Consider the following 17,678-nt stretch of genomic DNA (forward strand, 5'->3'; position numbering starts at 1 on the left):
TTGTGGTTTAAGGTCACAAATTCAGAAACACTTGTACGATGCTCAGGCCTTTTGGTGGGTGTTCTTGGCTGCTATTGTTATGCAGGTGTAATAACTGAAGTGGAAGCATGCACATCAGAATTATTCCAGAAGGCCAAGGTAGGACAATTTATGCTAGTATTATTTTAGACAAATTTGGATGAAATAATATTCCTGGGAATATTGTTACATAAAACAGAATGTTACTAATTGAAAAAACAAAATTGAAAATTCAAAACCTAGAAACTTCTTGAATGCCAGTAGTGATGCCACATCTGACCTCAAGTGATAGGGTGGGCATAGTATAGGAATACAACACAACACACATGAAACACTTTTCTATAGATTACCTTTTTTTTTTTTTTTGGGTCCAGTCATGGGGCCTGAGCTCTGGGCCTGGGCACTGTCCCTCAGCTCTTTAGCTCAAGGCTAGCGCTCTACCACTTGAGCCACAGCGCCACTTCCGGCCTTTTTTTTTCCTGCTTATGTGGTGCTGAGGAATCGAACCCAGGGCCTCATGCATGCAAGGCAAGTGCTCTACCACTGAGCCACCTTCCCAGCTCTATAGATTACTTTTAAGCCATGTATATAAGGTATATATGAAACAACTGAATTTTGTATTTAGAGTTAGATCCCTTATTTCTGTGTCTAAAGTGGTTCATCCTAATGAATCCTGGATGTATTAATCAAGTAGGCTTTCAGCTTAAAACCTTTTTATTGCTTTATACTCTGCAAAGTGAAGTAGGTATAATTTTTGTATTTTGGGTGTTTTGGGGTTTTTTTGGACAGTGTCTAGCTATATAGGAGCTTCGAACTTGAGATCTTTCTGCCTTGTCTTCCCGTTCAGTATTTACACCATGCCTCACTCAGATTTGTTCATAATTTGTAATTTTATTGTATGACAACATCTAGAAACACTTTTGGCTTTAAAGTGAATCTTTATTTGGAATTTGTATTTCTTTTTTTCTGAATAGTCTCTAATGCAGTGTTCAGGAGAATGTATCTCCCTGTTTAAAAATAAGACAAATGAGGAATCTAGAATTGGTTCACTGAGAAATATGATGCAGCTATGTACAAGTTGCATGTATAACTATAACAAGGTAAGGTGTCTTCTCATTTGATAGTCCAGTCTCTTTATAGAGTAGATTATGTGGTGGTGGTGATGTTGATTGATTGATTGATTGAAAAACTGATTTAAAGTTAAATTGAGTGAAAAAGAATAGTAATCTGTTTCTTATGAAACTAATTTCATCATTTTATTATCTTCCCACTTTCTAATGCAGCTATATACTTTTTCCTAATGTTTACACATTTAATAAGTTGTTACCTAGTTTACGATGTACATACCATTGTACCAGGGCTAGTGAACACTAGTTTCTTTTGCTTAAATCATCTTATGTAACATGTGATAGAATGAGTGGTGCTGTCTATAATCTTTGATTTGATTTGGACAGGCTTGTGTTGTAGTTGAGGCAGGCTGTATATTGATAATAATCACAGAGCTCTTTGAATACTGATATTAAGTATGTAAACATAACTATTAAGTACATAAACAAATCAGTATTTTTGGCATCTATTTTGGGTTTTGTGATGTGTTTTCCTTTGTTTTGATATAAATGGGGAAAATAGTAAACTAATATACAACTGCTGTTTAATATATTTAGGACTAGTAGGTAATATTTTAATATTGCTTTAGATAGTATTTTAATATTGCTTAAGCAAAACAAAAGACATGTGTGATATCAGTACTCTAATAGATTATTATGCTTGAAATAACTTATATTTTGTTCCTAATAGTGAACACTATCATTTTATATACAGAAAATACTATCATCCCTAAGAATACTTGTTTATTTTTATTGTTTATTGCTTATCTTTTTGTCTTTATTACAGCAAAATGCAAATAAGATTGCATCTGGCTTTTTCCTACGATTATTTACATCAAAGCTGATGAATGACATTGCAGATATTTGTAAAAGTTTAGTAAGTATGCTTCCTGTGTTGTTATATTTCATTCATTCTAAACACTTTTTTGTTGAAGCATCTGTTAATGTAGAGATGAATCTTAGATTGTATGGCATCTTATTTTTTATAAATGTAGAAGTTTAAAATTAATTTTAGGAATATAACATAAATATATAAATAAAAATCAAATATATTTGATTTCTTCTTTTTTGGGGGGGTGGTCTGGTCGTGGGGTCTGAACTCTGGGCCTGGACACTGTCCCTCAGCTCAAGGCTAGTGCTCTACCACTTGAGCCACAGTGCCACTTCCGGCTTTTTTCTGCTTATGTGGTGCTGAGGAATCAAACCCAGGGCCTTATGCATGCGAGGCAAGCACTCTACCACTGATCCAACTCCCCAGCCCTTTGATTTCTTCTTAAAATGAGCAGCTTAGTACCTAGGAATTAAAGTCTTTTTCTTTTTTTCCGTTTCACTCTTAAGACCTTTTTATTTAGACAACCATACCAGTAAGAATCAAATTTGTCAAATTAGTTTTTTAGTGAATAGTAAATTGAAAATTATTAACTAATTTTCCAGGCTCATATTTGTTTGTATGTCATAATATACCAAAATTCTGAATTTTTAAAAAATTTCTTTTTGTAACAGTTCTATCTAGGGATTATACACAGATGTTAAGCAAGCAGTCTATCACTAAACTATATACCCAGCCCAATTGTTTCTCTAAAAACAAAAACAATGGTACACAACTATAATCCAAACTACTTTGTTGTTTTGTGTTGTGTTGTGTTGTTTTTTGCTGCCAGAAGCTTGAACTCAGGGCCTGGGCTCAGCTTTTTAGCTCAAGGTTAGTGTTCTACCACTTGTGCCACAGCATCACTTCTGGTTTTCTGGTGGTTAATTGGAGATAAGGAGCCAAGTGTGAGAGACTTATCTCCAAATGGTAGAGTGCTTGCCTTGAGCCGAATAGCTCACCACAGCACCCTGGCCCGGTGTTCAAGCCTTAAGCCTTGTGACTGACAAAAAACAAAACAAAACAAAAAAACTTTCCTGCCCCTCTGGCTATGAACTGTGATCTCAAATCTCAGTCTTTTGAGTAGCTAGGATTAGAAGTGTGAGCTACCACAAGATCCACCAAACTACTTAGAAGGCAAAGATCATGGTTTCAGGCCTGGACAGGCAAAAAATTAGGAAGATCTGACTTAGGGTCTTGCTAGTCATGGTGTGGCAAGCCTGTATCTCCAGCCATATGGAAAGCATAGGTAGGATGATTATTATGATTCAGACTGGTTCCAGGCACAAAGCAACAGGCTGTATTTGAAAAATAATGAAAGCAAAATAGGGGTGAAGATGTAGCCCAAGTGGTAGAGCAGCTGCCTTGCAAGCTCAAGGCATGGAGTTCTAATTCCAATACTGCCAAAACAATAAATCAAAATAAAAATAAAAAAACTTTGCATACATGTAAAATGTTCTTGTATTTGTTTTTGTTTTACCTTCTTATTAATGTGTGTACCACACATGCTATGGTAAATGTAACAATAAACAGACATAGGTGTAGACACTTAAATATCTGTTGAGTAAAGAAATGTTGTGTACCTTAATTGTTCTGGGCATTTTTCCTTGTCACTATACTTATTCTATAATCTATATACTTCTGTACTTTATTTAGAAGTATATGGTATTGTACGATGTGGGATATGTATGTATATTTTTAGCTTATCTGCTTTTTATTATCATTTTAATGGTCTTTATTTTGTCACAGAATTCTGCATTACTTTTGTCTACTTTGGTTTGGGCTTCTGAAAAATACGGACAAACTGTAGTAAGGGATTTGCATGTGAACTTAACCTTTTATTTTTTTTGGGTCGGGTTGTGGGGCCTGAACTCTGGGCCTGGGCACTGTCCCTCAGCTCTTCAGCTCAAGGCTAGCACTCTACCACTTGAGCCACAGCGCCACTTCCGGCTTTTTTCTTTTTTCTTCTGTGGTGCTGAGGAATCAAACCCAGGGCCTCAGGCATGCAAGGCAAGCGCTCTACCACTGAGCCACCTTCCCAGCCCTTAACCTTTTTTTTGAGAGAGAATCTTACTGTGTTACACCATTGGCCTTGAAGTTTTAGGATCAGGTGATCCTACTTCCTCCTCCTCACAAGTAAATAGGACTGCAGGCACACCCAGCTTAAATTTCACTTTTTGAAGGGATTTTGTCATTATCTTATAATAACTTATATTTTTTCGCCTGCTTCGTCAATTTGGGCATTATAAAGTTCATCTAGAATTTTTTCTGTATTATATATTAACAAAGTTATGTCTATGTACTTATGTGGCTCAAAGAGATGTTGTAATGTCTAAGTATAATGTGGAATGATTGTAAGAAATACAATATTTATATGTATTACAGTTCATATATCTTTTTCTGTGAGTTGCTGACTTAGGTGACAACATTTAATTACAGCATTCTTCTGAAAGAGGCTAAATTTAATAAAAACACCTTTTATCTCCTCTTTGAAGGCATCCTTAATGAAAAAGCCAGTTGACTATGGAGAGATAGAGTCAATAGAAGATGGTACTTGTGACCATCTAAGGGAGGTAAATGATCCTTCATCCATGGATCTCTTTAGTGATTGCCCTGCTGCTGATGTGAGTGATTCCATTGAGTGTGGGGAGAGCCAGAGCACCATTGGTAAGTATCTACTTTCTGCTTGGGATTTATTTACCTCTTTTAATTTTTTTAATCAATTAATTGTAAAGAGGTATTTTATTACGATATTTACATGCATTCATGTAATGTGCTTGGATCACATTCACCTCACCATGTAAATTCCCCTCCTGTTCTCTCCTTTTTAACAGTTTTCTTTTAAATCTTTATATTAATTTGCTATTGTCAATAACCTCATTGATACCACTTGTGTGCTAATTTTACTTTCCCTTAGTATAGTCTATTCATATAGTTCCTTTCACCTTAAATTTCTCAGATTTTTAATTGAATTTACTAGTTTCCTATTTGAGTCTTCACAGAAGTAATTTTAAAGAAGTAAAATGAATGCTTTTTATTTTTAGGTGCCATGAATCCTTTAGCTGAAGAATATCTGTCAAAGCAAGATCTACTTCTTTTAGACATGCTCAGGTTCTTGTGCATGTGTGTAACTGTGCCTCAGACCAATACTGTGTCATTTAGGGCAGCTGATATTCGGAGAAAATTGTTATTGTTGCTTGATTCTAGCATACTGGATCTTGCTAAATCCCTCCACTTGCATGTGGTAAGTCAAACAAAGCAGCTCTTTGATGCTTTCTGAATGTAATAGCCTTACGTGTAAGAATCAGAATCACACAGTGCCTTTGAAGCCTTGAAATAAATTGAATTGAGAAATGAATCTTGGACTACTTGCATATATACAGATATAATTAGATATAGATGTTTGTGTATACTTACATATATACATATATACACAAACATACACACTTATACATACATACATATGTATATACATACATACATATGTATATACATGTTTTTAAGGTGAGGTCTTGCTATTTTGTCTAGGCTGACCTTAAACTTCTAGTATGAAGCTGTCTTCCTGGGATATTTATAGGCATGTGCTTAGCATTTTTTTTCCCTTTGAATATACTGTGAAAAAAATTTAGGTAGATGGTGAAACATTTAAACTTAGATATTACTTCCAGCTAATGGGAAAATGCTCTGATAATTTTATAGTTTAGCTAGAAAATGAGTTGACAACTGTCAAAAATTGGTTGCCACTGGGTGCTGGTGGGTCACGCTTATAATCCTAGCTACTCAGGAGGCTAAGATCTGAGGATCGTGGTTCAAAGCCAGCCTGGGCAGTAAAGTCCATGTGACTGATCTCCAGTAAACTACCAGAAAACTAGAAGTGGTGCTGTGGCTCAAGTGGTAGAGCACTAGCCTTGAGCTGAAGAGCTGAGGGACAGGGCCCAGGCAAAGAGTTCAAGCTCTATGACCGACAAACAACAACAAAAAACAAAACCTGGTTGCCTAGTTGTAACCAACACCCTTGTAACGGGGCACAGCCCTGTGTATCTGCCAGTGTCATTACCATGTTGTTTTCTAAGAAAATGAGTGAAAGCATTTGAGTTCTTCTCTGCCCATGACCATTTCTGCTTTCTAAAATTCATTAGTATAATAGTTTTTGGTCATTTAGTTCTTATATCCAGAATTATTTTGGAAGGATAGGGAGCTAATACAGTCTGTGATTCTTTATCTTAACTGCAGTAATGATGATAATAGCTATTTATTGCAAGAGATTTATTTTCTCTAATCCTCCCAATTATCTGACCAATTAAGTGATACCTAACCATTTTACTGGAGAGAGCACTGAGGACCAGGTGATATATGGCTGGTCTTTTAATTACACAAAGCTGTTGTGAGGGGATTTTAAACCAATTGTATTTAACTTGCAAGGCATTTTTAAAAATTATATACCTTCTTTAAAAATCTGTAGCTTCTTATGTACGTGTGCATGAGCTTATGTTTATATATGTAAAGTAAATGGTTTATAAATAAAAGTGATATTTCTCTCCCATCTCAGTACTTGGTGCTTTTAAAGGGGCTTCCTGGAAAAGAATGTCCTTTGCCCATGGAAGATGTTGTGGAGCTTCTGAAACCACTATCGTAAGAAATTAAAACCATATGTTACATTCAATTTAAGTTTACAGTTTATAAGTTGTTGTTTTCTGCTAAACTTACAAGGCTAAACTTTCCCACCATAGCCTTGTGTGTTCTTTATATCGTCGAGACCAAGATGTTTGTACAACAATTTTAAACCATGCCCTTCATGTAGTGACAAACCTAGATCAAGGCAGTGTGGACACTGAGAGCACAAGGGACGCACAAGGACAGTTCCTCACAGTGATTGGTGCATTTTGGTAGGTAACAGTAGTCTACCTTTTGGAGTGTTTATGTTTCTTTTGCTGCCTCTGAATACAAATGCAAAGTTTGCATTCTACATAAGTGATTTCTTCTGATTCTTCTAGGTAACTCTTGTTTATTTTAGCTAGAGCAGAAAGTAATGTGTTTCCCTTCTTGTTAGAAAAACTCCATTGTTTTTCCTTAGGCTTCACTTTCTTAGTTTAGTATATTTTTCTGCAAATTTTTTTTAAATTTAATTTTATTTTATTTGTGAACATACTGTACAGAGGGGTTACAATTACATGGGCAGGATAATGCGTACATTTCTTACCAAGCATTGCAGCCTCCTCCTTTGTTTACCCTTCACATCCCTTCCCAGCCTCCCCCCTTTTTCTGCAAATTTTGAATCATTTAATAGTGTGGCAATATGGCAAATAAGGTCCAACAAAAATATATCAGATGAATTCTTGCTTGTTCTAGCATTGTAACAGTGTTATCCATATTGTCATCCTCTTAACACCTGATACTTACAGAAGAACAAAAATAAATATATAAATATATGTATATGTGAAATTTAGAGCTCTCATACTATTTGATAAGGATTTGGAAGTCAATATACAATGTGGTTTTGAAACCTTTCATAGAACAACCAAACATTAAAAAAAATTCTTTTTAAAATAAGTTTGTGATTTTCTGCAATATGACAGCTACAAATAGAGGCATAATTGTTAAAACTAACAACATTATCATGAGCTTGTTTCATTTAGCTTGAATTTTTGGAAGAGTGGAATTTATTGGCATGTTTCACATAAGGAGAACTCATTTAGTATGGAAAGAAATTTTGCAAACAACCTATTAAAAACATATCTAGTTATTCTTTTGACTGTTTTTATTGGAATGAATATTTTACATTGAAAATCTCACTTGATTTCAGGCATCTAACAAAGGACAAGAAATGTTCATCCTCTGTAAGAATGGCTTTAGTAAAATGCCTTAAAACTCTGCTTGAGGTACGTTGTTCCATATTATTAGTAAGGTTTCTATTGATAATTCAAAACAATTTTTATTTCTGCTTGGGAATGAGTGACTTTTCTGGCAATGTTTCATATTTAACCTCACATATCTTTCTCTATAGGCCGATCCCTATTCAAAATGGGCTGTTCTTAATGTGATGGGAGAAGACTTTCCTGTAAATGAAGTGTTTCCACAATTTCTTGCTGATGATCACCACCAAGTTCGTATGTTGGCTGCAGGGTCGATCAATAGGTAATGAGTTAGGTTTTCATGAACTGTTTCTAATTCTGCACGTTTTTAATGTCTAGCACAGTTAAAATGTCCATGAAGTAATAATTGGGAAAATAAATTAATGTGTTTGAAGAAGAGATTGCATGCTGCTTTACAACATAAAAGCTGAAAATCATTGGGCTGGGAAGTTGGCTCAGTGGTAGAGCGCTTGCCTTGCATGCCTGAGGCCCTGGGTTCGATTCCTCAGCACCACATAAGCAAAAAGAAAAAAGCCGGAAGTGGTGCTGTGGCTCAAGTGGTAGAGTGCTAGCCTTGAGCTGAAGAGCTGAGGGACAGCACCCAGGCCCAGAGTTCAGGCCCCATGACCGGACCAAAAAAAAAAAAAAAGCTGAAAATCATTTGAGTAATTTTGCTATTTAGATGTAAGTGAGTAATAATAGAAGATCCCACAAAGAAATTGTGCCAGCACTCATATAAATATGAATGTCAAAGCCGGGTGCTGGTGGCTCACGCCTGTAATGCTAGCAACTCAGGATGCTGAGATCTGAGGATCGTGGTTCAAAGCCAGCCAGGGCAGGAAAGTCTGTAAGACTCCTACTCCAATAAACCACCAGAAAAATAGAAGTGGCACTGTGGCTCAAGTGGTAGATTGCTCACCTTGAGCAGAAAAGCCCAGGCTCAGAGTTCAAGCTCCACGACTGACAAAAATTTAAAAAAGAATGTTAGAAGCTTTGAGTTACCCTAAGTGGTTGGATATTATGCAAAATACACTGATCAGTATTTCTCCATCACATAAAACCATTTAAATAAAATGTCAAGATACTCACTTTTGGGGTAAATATTACAGTACATTGACAAGACTTTGTGGCCTTTTCTGATCATTGTGTGACAAGAGGACAGTTTAGCTTTTCTGGCAGATAGATTTCAGTGTGTTTCAAGAGCATTAGAGGTCATTTGATATTGTCTTCACTTATAGGAGAAAAGAGATTATATATTCAGGATCTTAATGCTAAATGGGTAGTCTGAACCTGCTTAAAATTTCATTAGTCTTGATCAAGGAAAGAGGTAGTATGTTTGCCTTGCAGAATAGTTTATTTTTGTTCTGTAATATGCTTAGGAAAGTAGAATCTGAATTTTCAAAAACTGATTTTTTTTTTGTCTTAAGATTATTCCAGGACATGAGTCAAGGGGATTGTTCCAAGTCATTGAAAGCACTTCCTTTGAGGCTTCAACAAAAAGCTTTTGAAAATGCATACTTGAAAGCTCAGGAAGGAGTGAGAGAAATGGTAATTTTACTATCACATATTTGCTACTATCACATGCTTTCTATGAATATATATAGCTTTAGCAATTTCAGCATAAGACAATTTGTATCCAGCACATTATAATATAAAACTAGTTTAAAGCAACTTAGGAATTGCATACAATTGGTTTATATAAAGGTCGAGGTGGATCAAATAGTAGCTATTTCTTTTGGTTCAATATATGTGTAATGTTTTTGTACAGAAAAACCAAATTTAACTGAGGTTTTATGAAAGTTTAATTTGTTTCCTTTTTTATTTAAATCTTTTCTGTAAGATCTGGTGAAAGCTCATTAAGTAAACAGGTGACAATAGGTAGAAATATATTGAGAAGTAACACAGATAAAAATTATCTAATTCTTACTGAAACTTGTGATTTTTTTCACATTTCTCTGTAGAAGTATATGTGTGTATGCATGTACATGCGTCAATCTTGAACTTGAACTCAGGGACTGGACACTGTCCCTAAGGGTTTTTTGTTGTTGTTGTTCTTGTTGTTTTTGTTTAAGACTAGTTCTCCAGTACAGCTTTTGTTTCACTTTTAGAAAAGAAGATTTTTAAACTAGGATTTTAAGGAGAATATAGGTCTGTATCTTATTACGAGGAATGAGTGAGACTGATTTAGTGGAAAGTTCCTGATGCTTTCACACATATTAATGATTTAGGACCAAAATTAGATCCTTACCTTTTGTACCAATAGACCATGAACATCTGTATGGAGCAAATTTTATGAATGTAAAGAAAACCTTGTATCAAATATAGTAAAAAAAAAAAAAAAGTTGGAATTTTATAGCATTGGGCCATTATACTAAAGGTCCATACTCTTTCTAGTTACATGATTTTATTTGCATTTTGACATCATTTATCACATAGGTGATACTATTTTTTAAAAATATAAAGAGCTATATGTTAAGGTGTTTTAATGATAAAAATCATCTTAAGAGTTATACTTCATAAATAGAAGGGCTATTTTTATTTGTGTGAATGCCAGTCCTGGAGCTTGAACTCAGGATTTGGGGTTGTCCCTGAGCTTTTCTGCTCAAGGCTAGTGCTCTATCACTTGAGCCATAGCTCCACTTTCAGCCTTTTGGATGCTTAATTGGAGATTAAGAGTCTCACAGACTTTCCTGCCCTAGGCTGGCTTTTCCTTTGTCAGTTCTTTCCATAAGATTTTGTGAAGAGTAATTTTTCTACTATAAGAACCATTTTCTCAAATCTATAGTCTTAGCTCTCCCACAGTTGGACTTAAAACACACTTCACAGGCTTCATAGATGTCATAGACTGCTTTGATTTTAGCATTGTTTATTCATTATTAATGTTCAACTATTTACATTATTGTCTTTACAATTCTTTTGAAGTCCCACAGCACTGAGAACCCTGACCTTTTGGATGAGATTTATAATAGAAAATCTGTTTTACTGATGATGATAGCTGTGGTTTTACACTGTAGCCCTATCTGTGAAAAACAGGCTTTGTTTGCTTTATGTAAATCAATGAAAGAGAATGGATTAGAACCTCACCTCGTGAAAAAGGTATGTGTGGATGAATGCATATTTATCATGCTCTTTACAGGATAACATGTTTTTGTTTTTTTATGGTGCTGGAGATCAAATCCAGGGCCTCATGCGTTAGCAGGTGCTTTACTACTTAGCTGGGTCTTCATCTTCTTGTATAACTTCTAAACAAAACAATTAGAGCTACATTTTTAAGTTGGTACTTGTTAAGAATGGGAAACAATTTTTTTTTAAGTTGGGACACTTGGAAAATAGTTCAATAACTTTTTTTTTCCTAGTGATTGGGCTCAAACTCAGAACACTAAAGTGTTAGTGCTAGGCAAACACCTTACCATCGATGTATATTGTAGACTCAGTTTAATCACTTTAAGTGATATATTCATCTGTTGGCAGTAGCATTTCTTAAAATCCAGCTTATGAACATTTTATGAAGCTTTCTTTTTTATTTTATTTTATTTTTTGCTGGTCTTGGGGCTTGAACTCAGGATCTGGTCTCTGTCCCTGAGCCTATCTGTAGAAGGTTAGCACTCTACCACTTGATCCACAGTGCCACTTCTGGCTTTTTCTATTTATGAGGTACTGAGGAATCAAACCCAGGGCCTCATGTATTAACATACCACTAAGCTACATTCCCAGTCCATGAAGCTTTTCTTTTGCATGCATATGTGCCAGTCCTGGGGCTTGAAACCAGTGCCTGGGCACTATCTCTGAGCTTTTTTGCTCAAGGCTTGTGTTCTACCACTTCAGCCACAGCTCCACCCCACTTCTCGCTTTTTGTTGTTGTTAAATTGGAGATGAGAGTCTCACAGACTTTCCTGCTCAGGCGGTCTTTGAACGGCAATTCTCATTTCTCAGCCTCCTGAGTAGCTAGGATTGTAACCTTGAGCCACAGGTACCCAGCTCATGAAGCATTTTTTAGTTATACAGACCAGGCTCTCTGGAATAGAGTTTATTGAAGGAAGCATGTAGATAAGAACATTACCAGTTGTTCTGTCTGGTATATTCTGTGGCAGCACATGGGAAATTTTAAAAAGCTAGAAATCAAACATTATGATTTTATGATTGGGGAAGGAGGACTGAGTCCAGTACTTGCATCAATCCTGTGTTACAGAATGTAGCTCCTCTTCCTTTTTTACCAGTGCAGAATTCATGGTTTGAGAAGTTTTAGAACTTTCTCTTATGGGTTTTTAGGTAATGAATATGGGCTGCTAAGCACTGTCAAAATTCTGCAAGCATAGGAACTGTGTTGCTGTATAGTATGTCAATACTAGATAATTGGTTTTAGGCACATTAACCTTTTCTCTCTCAGTAATTGAGTTTTTTTTTTAGGTATATACCATTGTACTACTCACATTATTGTCTGTGATATGTTACATTTGATTTTTTAAAAATTTGCGTTTAAGACAGATATTTACCTTAAGCTCTCCTTTGAGATATAGTCAGGTGTTGGAAATTATAATTGATTTTCATGTTTTTATTTTTAGGCATTTAACATCAATTAGAGATTTGCTTTGTGCCAGATACTATGCAGTATTTACTTATACATTTCTTATTTCCTCTTTTATTATCCTATTTCATTATTTAAAAATTCAAGGTATAGAAAAAAATTAATGCTTTAAAGCACTACTATAAATAATAATCCCAAAGATTTGAGTGATTTAATTTTTAAAAAATTTTAAAGCATCATTCTTTTTTGTTTGTGCAGGTTTTACAGCAAGTTTCTGAAACTTTTGGGTATACACATTTAGAAGATTTCATGGCTTCTCATTTAGATTACCTTGTTTTGGAATGGCTAAATCTTCAAGAGACTGAATACAACTTATCTTCTTTTCCTTTTATTTTATTAAACTATACAAATGTTGAAGATTTCTACAGGCAAGTTTGTTTACGTCACATACAGAAAAATATTTAATTTCAAATTAGGTAATAATGTTTGGCACTTCTGTGTCCCATCTATCTAGACACAGAAGGGTCTGTAGAATGTGAGGATTAAGACACCTTGTTTGAGAATGTATTGAAGATGTTATTGGTCTCAGGATGTGGTTCTAGTTTTGTTGGTAAATATCTGGGTAGCCTTGAATGAGCTGCAACTTGATTTAAAAAAAAAATACCTGTAAACATGCCTGTAATACTAGCCACTCAGGAGACTGAGATCTGAGGATCATAGTTCAAAGCCAGTCCAGCAGGAAAGTCCGTGACACTTTTACTTACAATTAACCACCAGAAAACTGGAAGTGGCACTGTGGCTCAAGTGATAGAGCACTAGTCTTGAGCTGAAGAGCTGAGGGACAGTGCCCAGGCCCAGAATTCAGACCCCACGACCGACCACCCCCTGCCCCCCAAAAAATGCATGTACCTGTAAAGAGTTATACAAGGAAATCTTGCCTTTGAAAAATTTTGAAGATAAATTACTAGAGGCTGCCTTGATTTTCTTTCTGTTGCTTGATAATCATTATTTTTATTGTATCTAGAAGTTTAAAAGAATTCATCTTGATGCTGTAACTAGAAAAGGACATTTTGAAAATAGATTTAAAACAGGGTATTGTTTAGGTATCCAATTATGGGAAGTCATGTATTTTTGTTGAGCATATTCTGTGATAAGCACTTCGCTAGGTATTTTGTATGTAGTATATCATGGATTATAAAAATCTGTATGTAGATAATTGCTTTTAAGACTGTTAAGACAGGAAGGATTTGTTGGTCCTTAAATCATCCTTTCTTTATAATAATATTTTGCATATGTTCTTTAAATTTATAAATTGCCATTTATTTCATTCAGAAATAAGAGTAAGAGTCACTTTTTTCTAGGCAATTTTGTGGGTGAGGGTATATGTGTCTGTTTAGAATTTGGTGGTGGTGTGGCTCAAGTGGTAGAGTGCTCGCCTTGAGCCAAAGAGCTCAGGGACAGTGTCCAGGCCTAGAGTTCAAGCCCCACGACCGACCAAAAAAAAAAAAAAAGGCAATAGAATTTTTGGGCTGGGAAGGTAGCTCATGGGCTGGGAAGGTAGCTTAGTGGTAAAGTGCTTGCCTTGCATGCAAGAGGCCCTGGGTTCGATTCTTCAGCACCACATAAGCAAAAAAAAAGTTAGAATTTGCTTAGCTATTTTTCCACTTTAAAATTATATAGTAAGAGCCAGACACCCGTGGCTCTTGCCTGTAATCCTAGCTACTCAGGAGGCTGAGATCTGAGGATTGCAGTTAAAAGCCAGCCCAGGCAGGAAAGTCTGAGAGACTCCTCTCTCCAATAAACTACTCAGAAAAAGCTGGAAGTGATGCTGTGGTTTAAGGTAGCGCACTAGCCTTGAGCACAGAGAATCTTAGGGACAGAGCCCAGATCCTGAATTCAAGCCCCAGGATAGGCAAAAAAAAAAAAAAAAAAGTAAAAATATTTAATAATTTTAAAATGATGCTCTAATGCTGATGAAGGCATTTTATTATTTCAAGAAGTATATTAAAGTTTTAACTTTGAAAGCATATAATCCATATTGTAAATTTTTATATTTTTAGATCTTGTTATAAGGTTTTGATTCCACATTTGGTAATCAGAAGTCATTTTGATGAGGTGAAGTCCATGGCTGATCAGATTGAAAAGGATTGGAAAACTCTTCTAATAGATTGCTTTCCAAAGATTCTTGTCAATATTCTTCCCTATTTTGCCTATGAGGGAACACACGACAGTAGGATGGCACAGCAAAGAGAGACTGCTTCCAAGGTCTATGATACACTTAAAGGTGAAAACCTACTGGGAAAACAGGTATGACTTCAACGTTTACCAACCTTTTATCTCTCAGATGGCTTCAGATGGAAGCCTTGAAATGTAAAGCTATTTATTTTTTATTATTTGTACAATTAAATCCAGCATGTAATCACTAACCATAACTTACTATTAATAGTGTTTTTCATTTCTCTTGGCTTTTTAAAATTTTTTTTAAATTGTAATTATAAATACAGAGGGGTTACAGTTACATAAGTACATGTTGAACAGTGTCACCCTTTCCTTGCTCTGTCCCAGATTCAGTTGGCTTTTAGTTAAGTTGGGACGGTCTAAATTAGGAATGATAACAACAACAAATAAGAAATTATTTGATTGTTACTGCTTTTAAAATGTATTTTAATTGCCAGTAATGCATGAATATGATTTGGTGTTAAATTCAAATGATATTGAATTGTATTTACTCCCTCTTCAACTCACCAATTTTTCCATTTTTCAAGGAAGACTTCCATATCCTGCTTTTATTTTCTTTATTAGTCCTTTTTTTCTTTTTTCTTTTTTTTGTTGGTCATGGGGCTTGAACTCTGGGCTTGGGCGCTGTCCCTGTGCTCTTCAGTTCAAGGCGAGTGAGTTCTCTACGACTTGAAGAATGACAGCACCACTTCCTCTTTTCTAGTGAAGTGTCTCACAGACTTTCCTGCCCAGGCTGGCTTTGGACTGTGATCCTGAGTAGCTAGGATTATAGGTGTAAGCCACCAGCGTCCAGCTTTTTTTTTTCATATTTAACCCAGGAAATTTTGTTTTTTTCTGTTATTAAGCCCATATTGTCCTGGAACACAAAATCTGCCTGATTAGCCCTGTGAATGCTGGGATTATAAGGCTAATGTAGTGTTTTTATAATAGAAAAACCAGCAAAGAGTTAATGTTTACACAAACCGTAAATGTATAGGGGACAAACTTAACTTAGATGTACTCATGTTGAGAAATCTGAAACTTAGCAAAAGTTTTTACTGCAATAGTAATCAAGTGAGGCAAATATATGTTAGTAGAAGAGAGATTGGAAAGAAGTATCCCCAACTGTTAATCTGTTTAAGAAATGAATATGGTTATTTTGTTTCTGATACATTTTACCTTCTGACATAAAGTTTACATTGCTTATTTTGTTTTCTCCACTAGCAGAATAGCACCATAAATGTAGTTTTTTATGGTTGTTTTTGTGTGTGTGTGTGTGTGTGTGTGTGTGTGTGTGTGCGTGCGTATGGGTGTTTTAGATTTTTTTTCTGTTTATTTTCTGTTGATGTATCTCAGCATTTTAATGAACAATACAAAGTGTTTTTTTTCAGGTTTTTAAAAATTATTCTTTTCAGGGCTGGGAAGGTGGCTCAGTAGTAGAGTGCTTACCTTGAATGCTTGAGGCCTGGATTCGATTCCTGAGCACCACATAAGCAGAAAAAGCCGGAAGTGACGCAGTGGCTCAAGGTGGTAGAGCACTAGCCTTGAGCTGAAGAGTTGAGGAACAGAGTTCAGGCCCCATGACCAACAAAAGAAAGAAAGAAAGAAATTTTTAAAAATTATTCTCTTAAATCTGAATACAAAGTCTTGGTTAGTTGAGTGTTTAAAATTGAAGAACTGCATTAAGAGGTCTTTATTTGGGATTATTTCCCTACACTTGTCACTCCAAAGTTGGCTGTAGAAGAAAAGGAAAATAGAGTTAGCCATGTTATAAGTCTTAGGCTTTTATCTGTTTTCCCTTATCATCACAGAAGGACTGTCTTAAAGGTCACTTATATGATATGTGTGTGTATGTGTGTATGTGTGTGTATATTTAGTATATTTCACTTTTGTGTCCTTGCAGATTGATCACTTATTCATTAGTAACTTACCAGAGATCGTGGTAGAGTTATTGATGACCTTACATGAACCAGCAAGTTCTAGTGCCGGCCAAAGAACTGACCTTGGTGACTTTTCAGGGTATGCACATTTAAACTTGGAAAGCTAGTTGCATTTTACAGATCCCTCAGCAAGTTTTTTTTTATTGATTGACACCTCCAAATGTCTATGTCAGGCTTTTTAGACCATGTGTTTATAATAGTACTAGTATAAAGCCTTTTTTTTTTCCCCAGTCCTGGCACTTGAACTCAGGGCCTGGGAGTTGTCCCTGAACTCTTCGTACTCAAGGCTAGCTTCCTACCACTTGAGCCACAGCCACTTTTGACTTTTTTGAGTAGCTTATTGGAGATAAGAATCTCAGGAGGACTTTTCTGCCTATGCTGGTTTTGAAGCACGATCCTCAGTCCTCAGCCGCTTGAGTAGCAAGTATACAGGTGAACCACCAGCACCTGGCTAATATAAAGCTTTTCAGGAAGACCTAAAGTGAAGTGAAACTAAGCTCATTTGTGAAGCTGCCACTAAAAAATTAGTTAAGCAGCCATCATTTAAGATTAGTAAATCCTCAGGGTTACAGTGAGTCATATATGAGAGTTATATCATTTGTGATTTTCATTAAAAATGAATTTTCAATAGATGAATAGTTTCTAAATGTGGGAGTTATTAAGTAAGGTTTTGTTTTGGATGTTCACTGCTATGACAACAAAATGTGTGTTTCTTGATAATTTTGAGAATGATGATGATGTTTTCCTGCAACTCTTAGGGATTTGGATCCTGCTCCTAACCCACCTTGTTTCCCATCACATGTTATTAAAGCAACATTTGCCTACATCAGCAATTGTCATAAAACCAAGCTTAAAAGCATCTTAGAAATTCTTTCCAAAAGCCCTGTAAGTATATAATTCTATTATAAAAATTGTCAGATAATTCCTCTTTCAGCTAGAAAGTCTATATCAGTGCATCCTAAAAAATTTTAAAACTTATTTGAGTAATTAAAAGGAAAATGATTATTTATAAGTTCATACCTTTGTATATTAACAGTTTACTGACATGTAAAACAAAAGGCTAGCCGGGCGCTGGTGGCTCACGCCTGTAATCCTAGCTACTCAGGAGGCTGAGATCTGAGGATCGCGGTTCAAAGCCAGCCCGGGCAGGAG

At 35.6% G+C, this 17,678-nt stretch overlaps 1 protein-coding gene across 2 annotated transcripts in view; it reads left to right on the forward strand.

Moving 5' to 3' along the window:
* Positions 1 to 17,678, forward strand: part of Atm (ATM serine/threonine kinase) — an 89,689-nt gene that overhangs the window by 24,586 nt on the left and 47,425 nt on the right. Inside the window, exons 14-28 of one of the 2 annotated variants that reach the window (XM_013009772.1) lie at positions 13 to 138; positions 993 to 1,118; positions 1,912 to 2,001; positions 4,488 to 4,659; positions 5,037 to 5,236; positions 6,542 to 6,624; positions 6,723 to 6,878; positions 7,796 to 7,871; positions 7,997 to 8,127; positions 9,272 to 9,392; positions 10,767 to 10,940; positions 12,628 to 12,797; positions 14,430 to 14,676; positions 16,490 to 16,605; positions 17,285 to 17,411. In XM_013009772.1, the coding sequence (XP_012865226.1) occupies positions 13 to 138; positions 993 to 1,118; positions 1,912 to 2,001; positions 4,488 to 4,659; positions 5,037 to 5,236; positions 6,542 to 6,624; positions 6,723 to 6,878; positions 7,796 to 7,871; positions 7,997 to 8,127; positions 9,272 to 9,392; positions 10,767 to 10,940; positions 12,628 to 12,797; positions 14,430 to 14,676; positions 16,490 to 16,605; positions 17,285 to 17,411 (2,115 nt within the window). The remainder of the gene's footprint in view (positions 1 to 12; positions 139 to 992; positions 1,119 to 1,911; positions 2,002 to 4,487; positions 4,660 to 5,036; positions 5,237 to 6,541; positions 6,625 to 6,722; positions 6,879 to 7,795; positions 7,872 to 7,996; positions 8,128 to 9,271; positions 9,393 to 10,766; positions 10,941 to 12,627; positions 12,798 to 14,429; positions 14,677 to 16,489; positions 16,606 to 17,284; positions 17,412 to 17,678) is intronic. The other variant, XM_013009773.1, reaches the window with a different exon arrangement.

The sequence above is a fragment of the Dipodomys ordii genome, unplaced genomic scaffold (genome assembly GCF_000151885.1).
Source record: "Dipodomys ordii isolate 6190 unplaced genomic scaffold, Dord_2.0 Scaffold10, whole genome shotgun sequence".
Classification (NCBI taxonomy): domain Eukaryota; kingdom Metazoa; phylum Chordata; class Mammalia; order Rodentia; family Heteromyidae; genus Dipodomys; species Dipodomys ordii.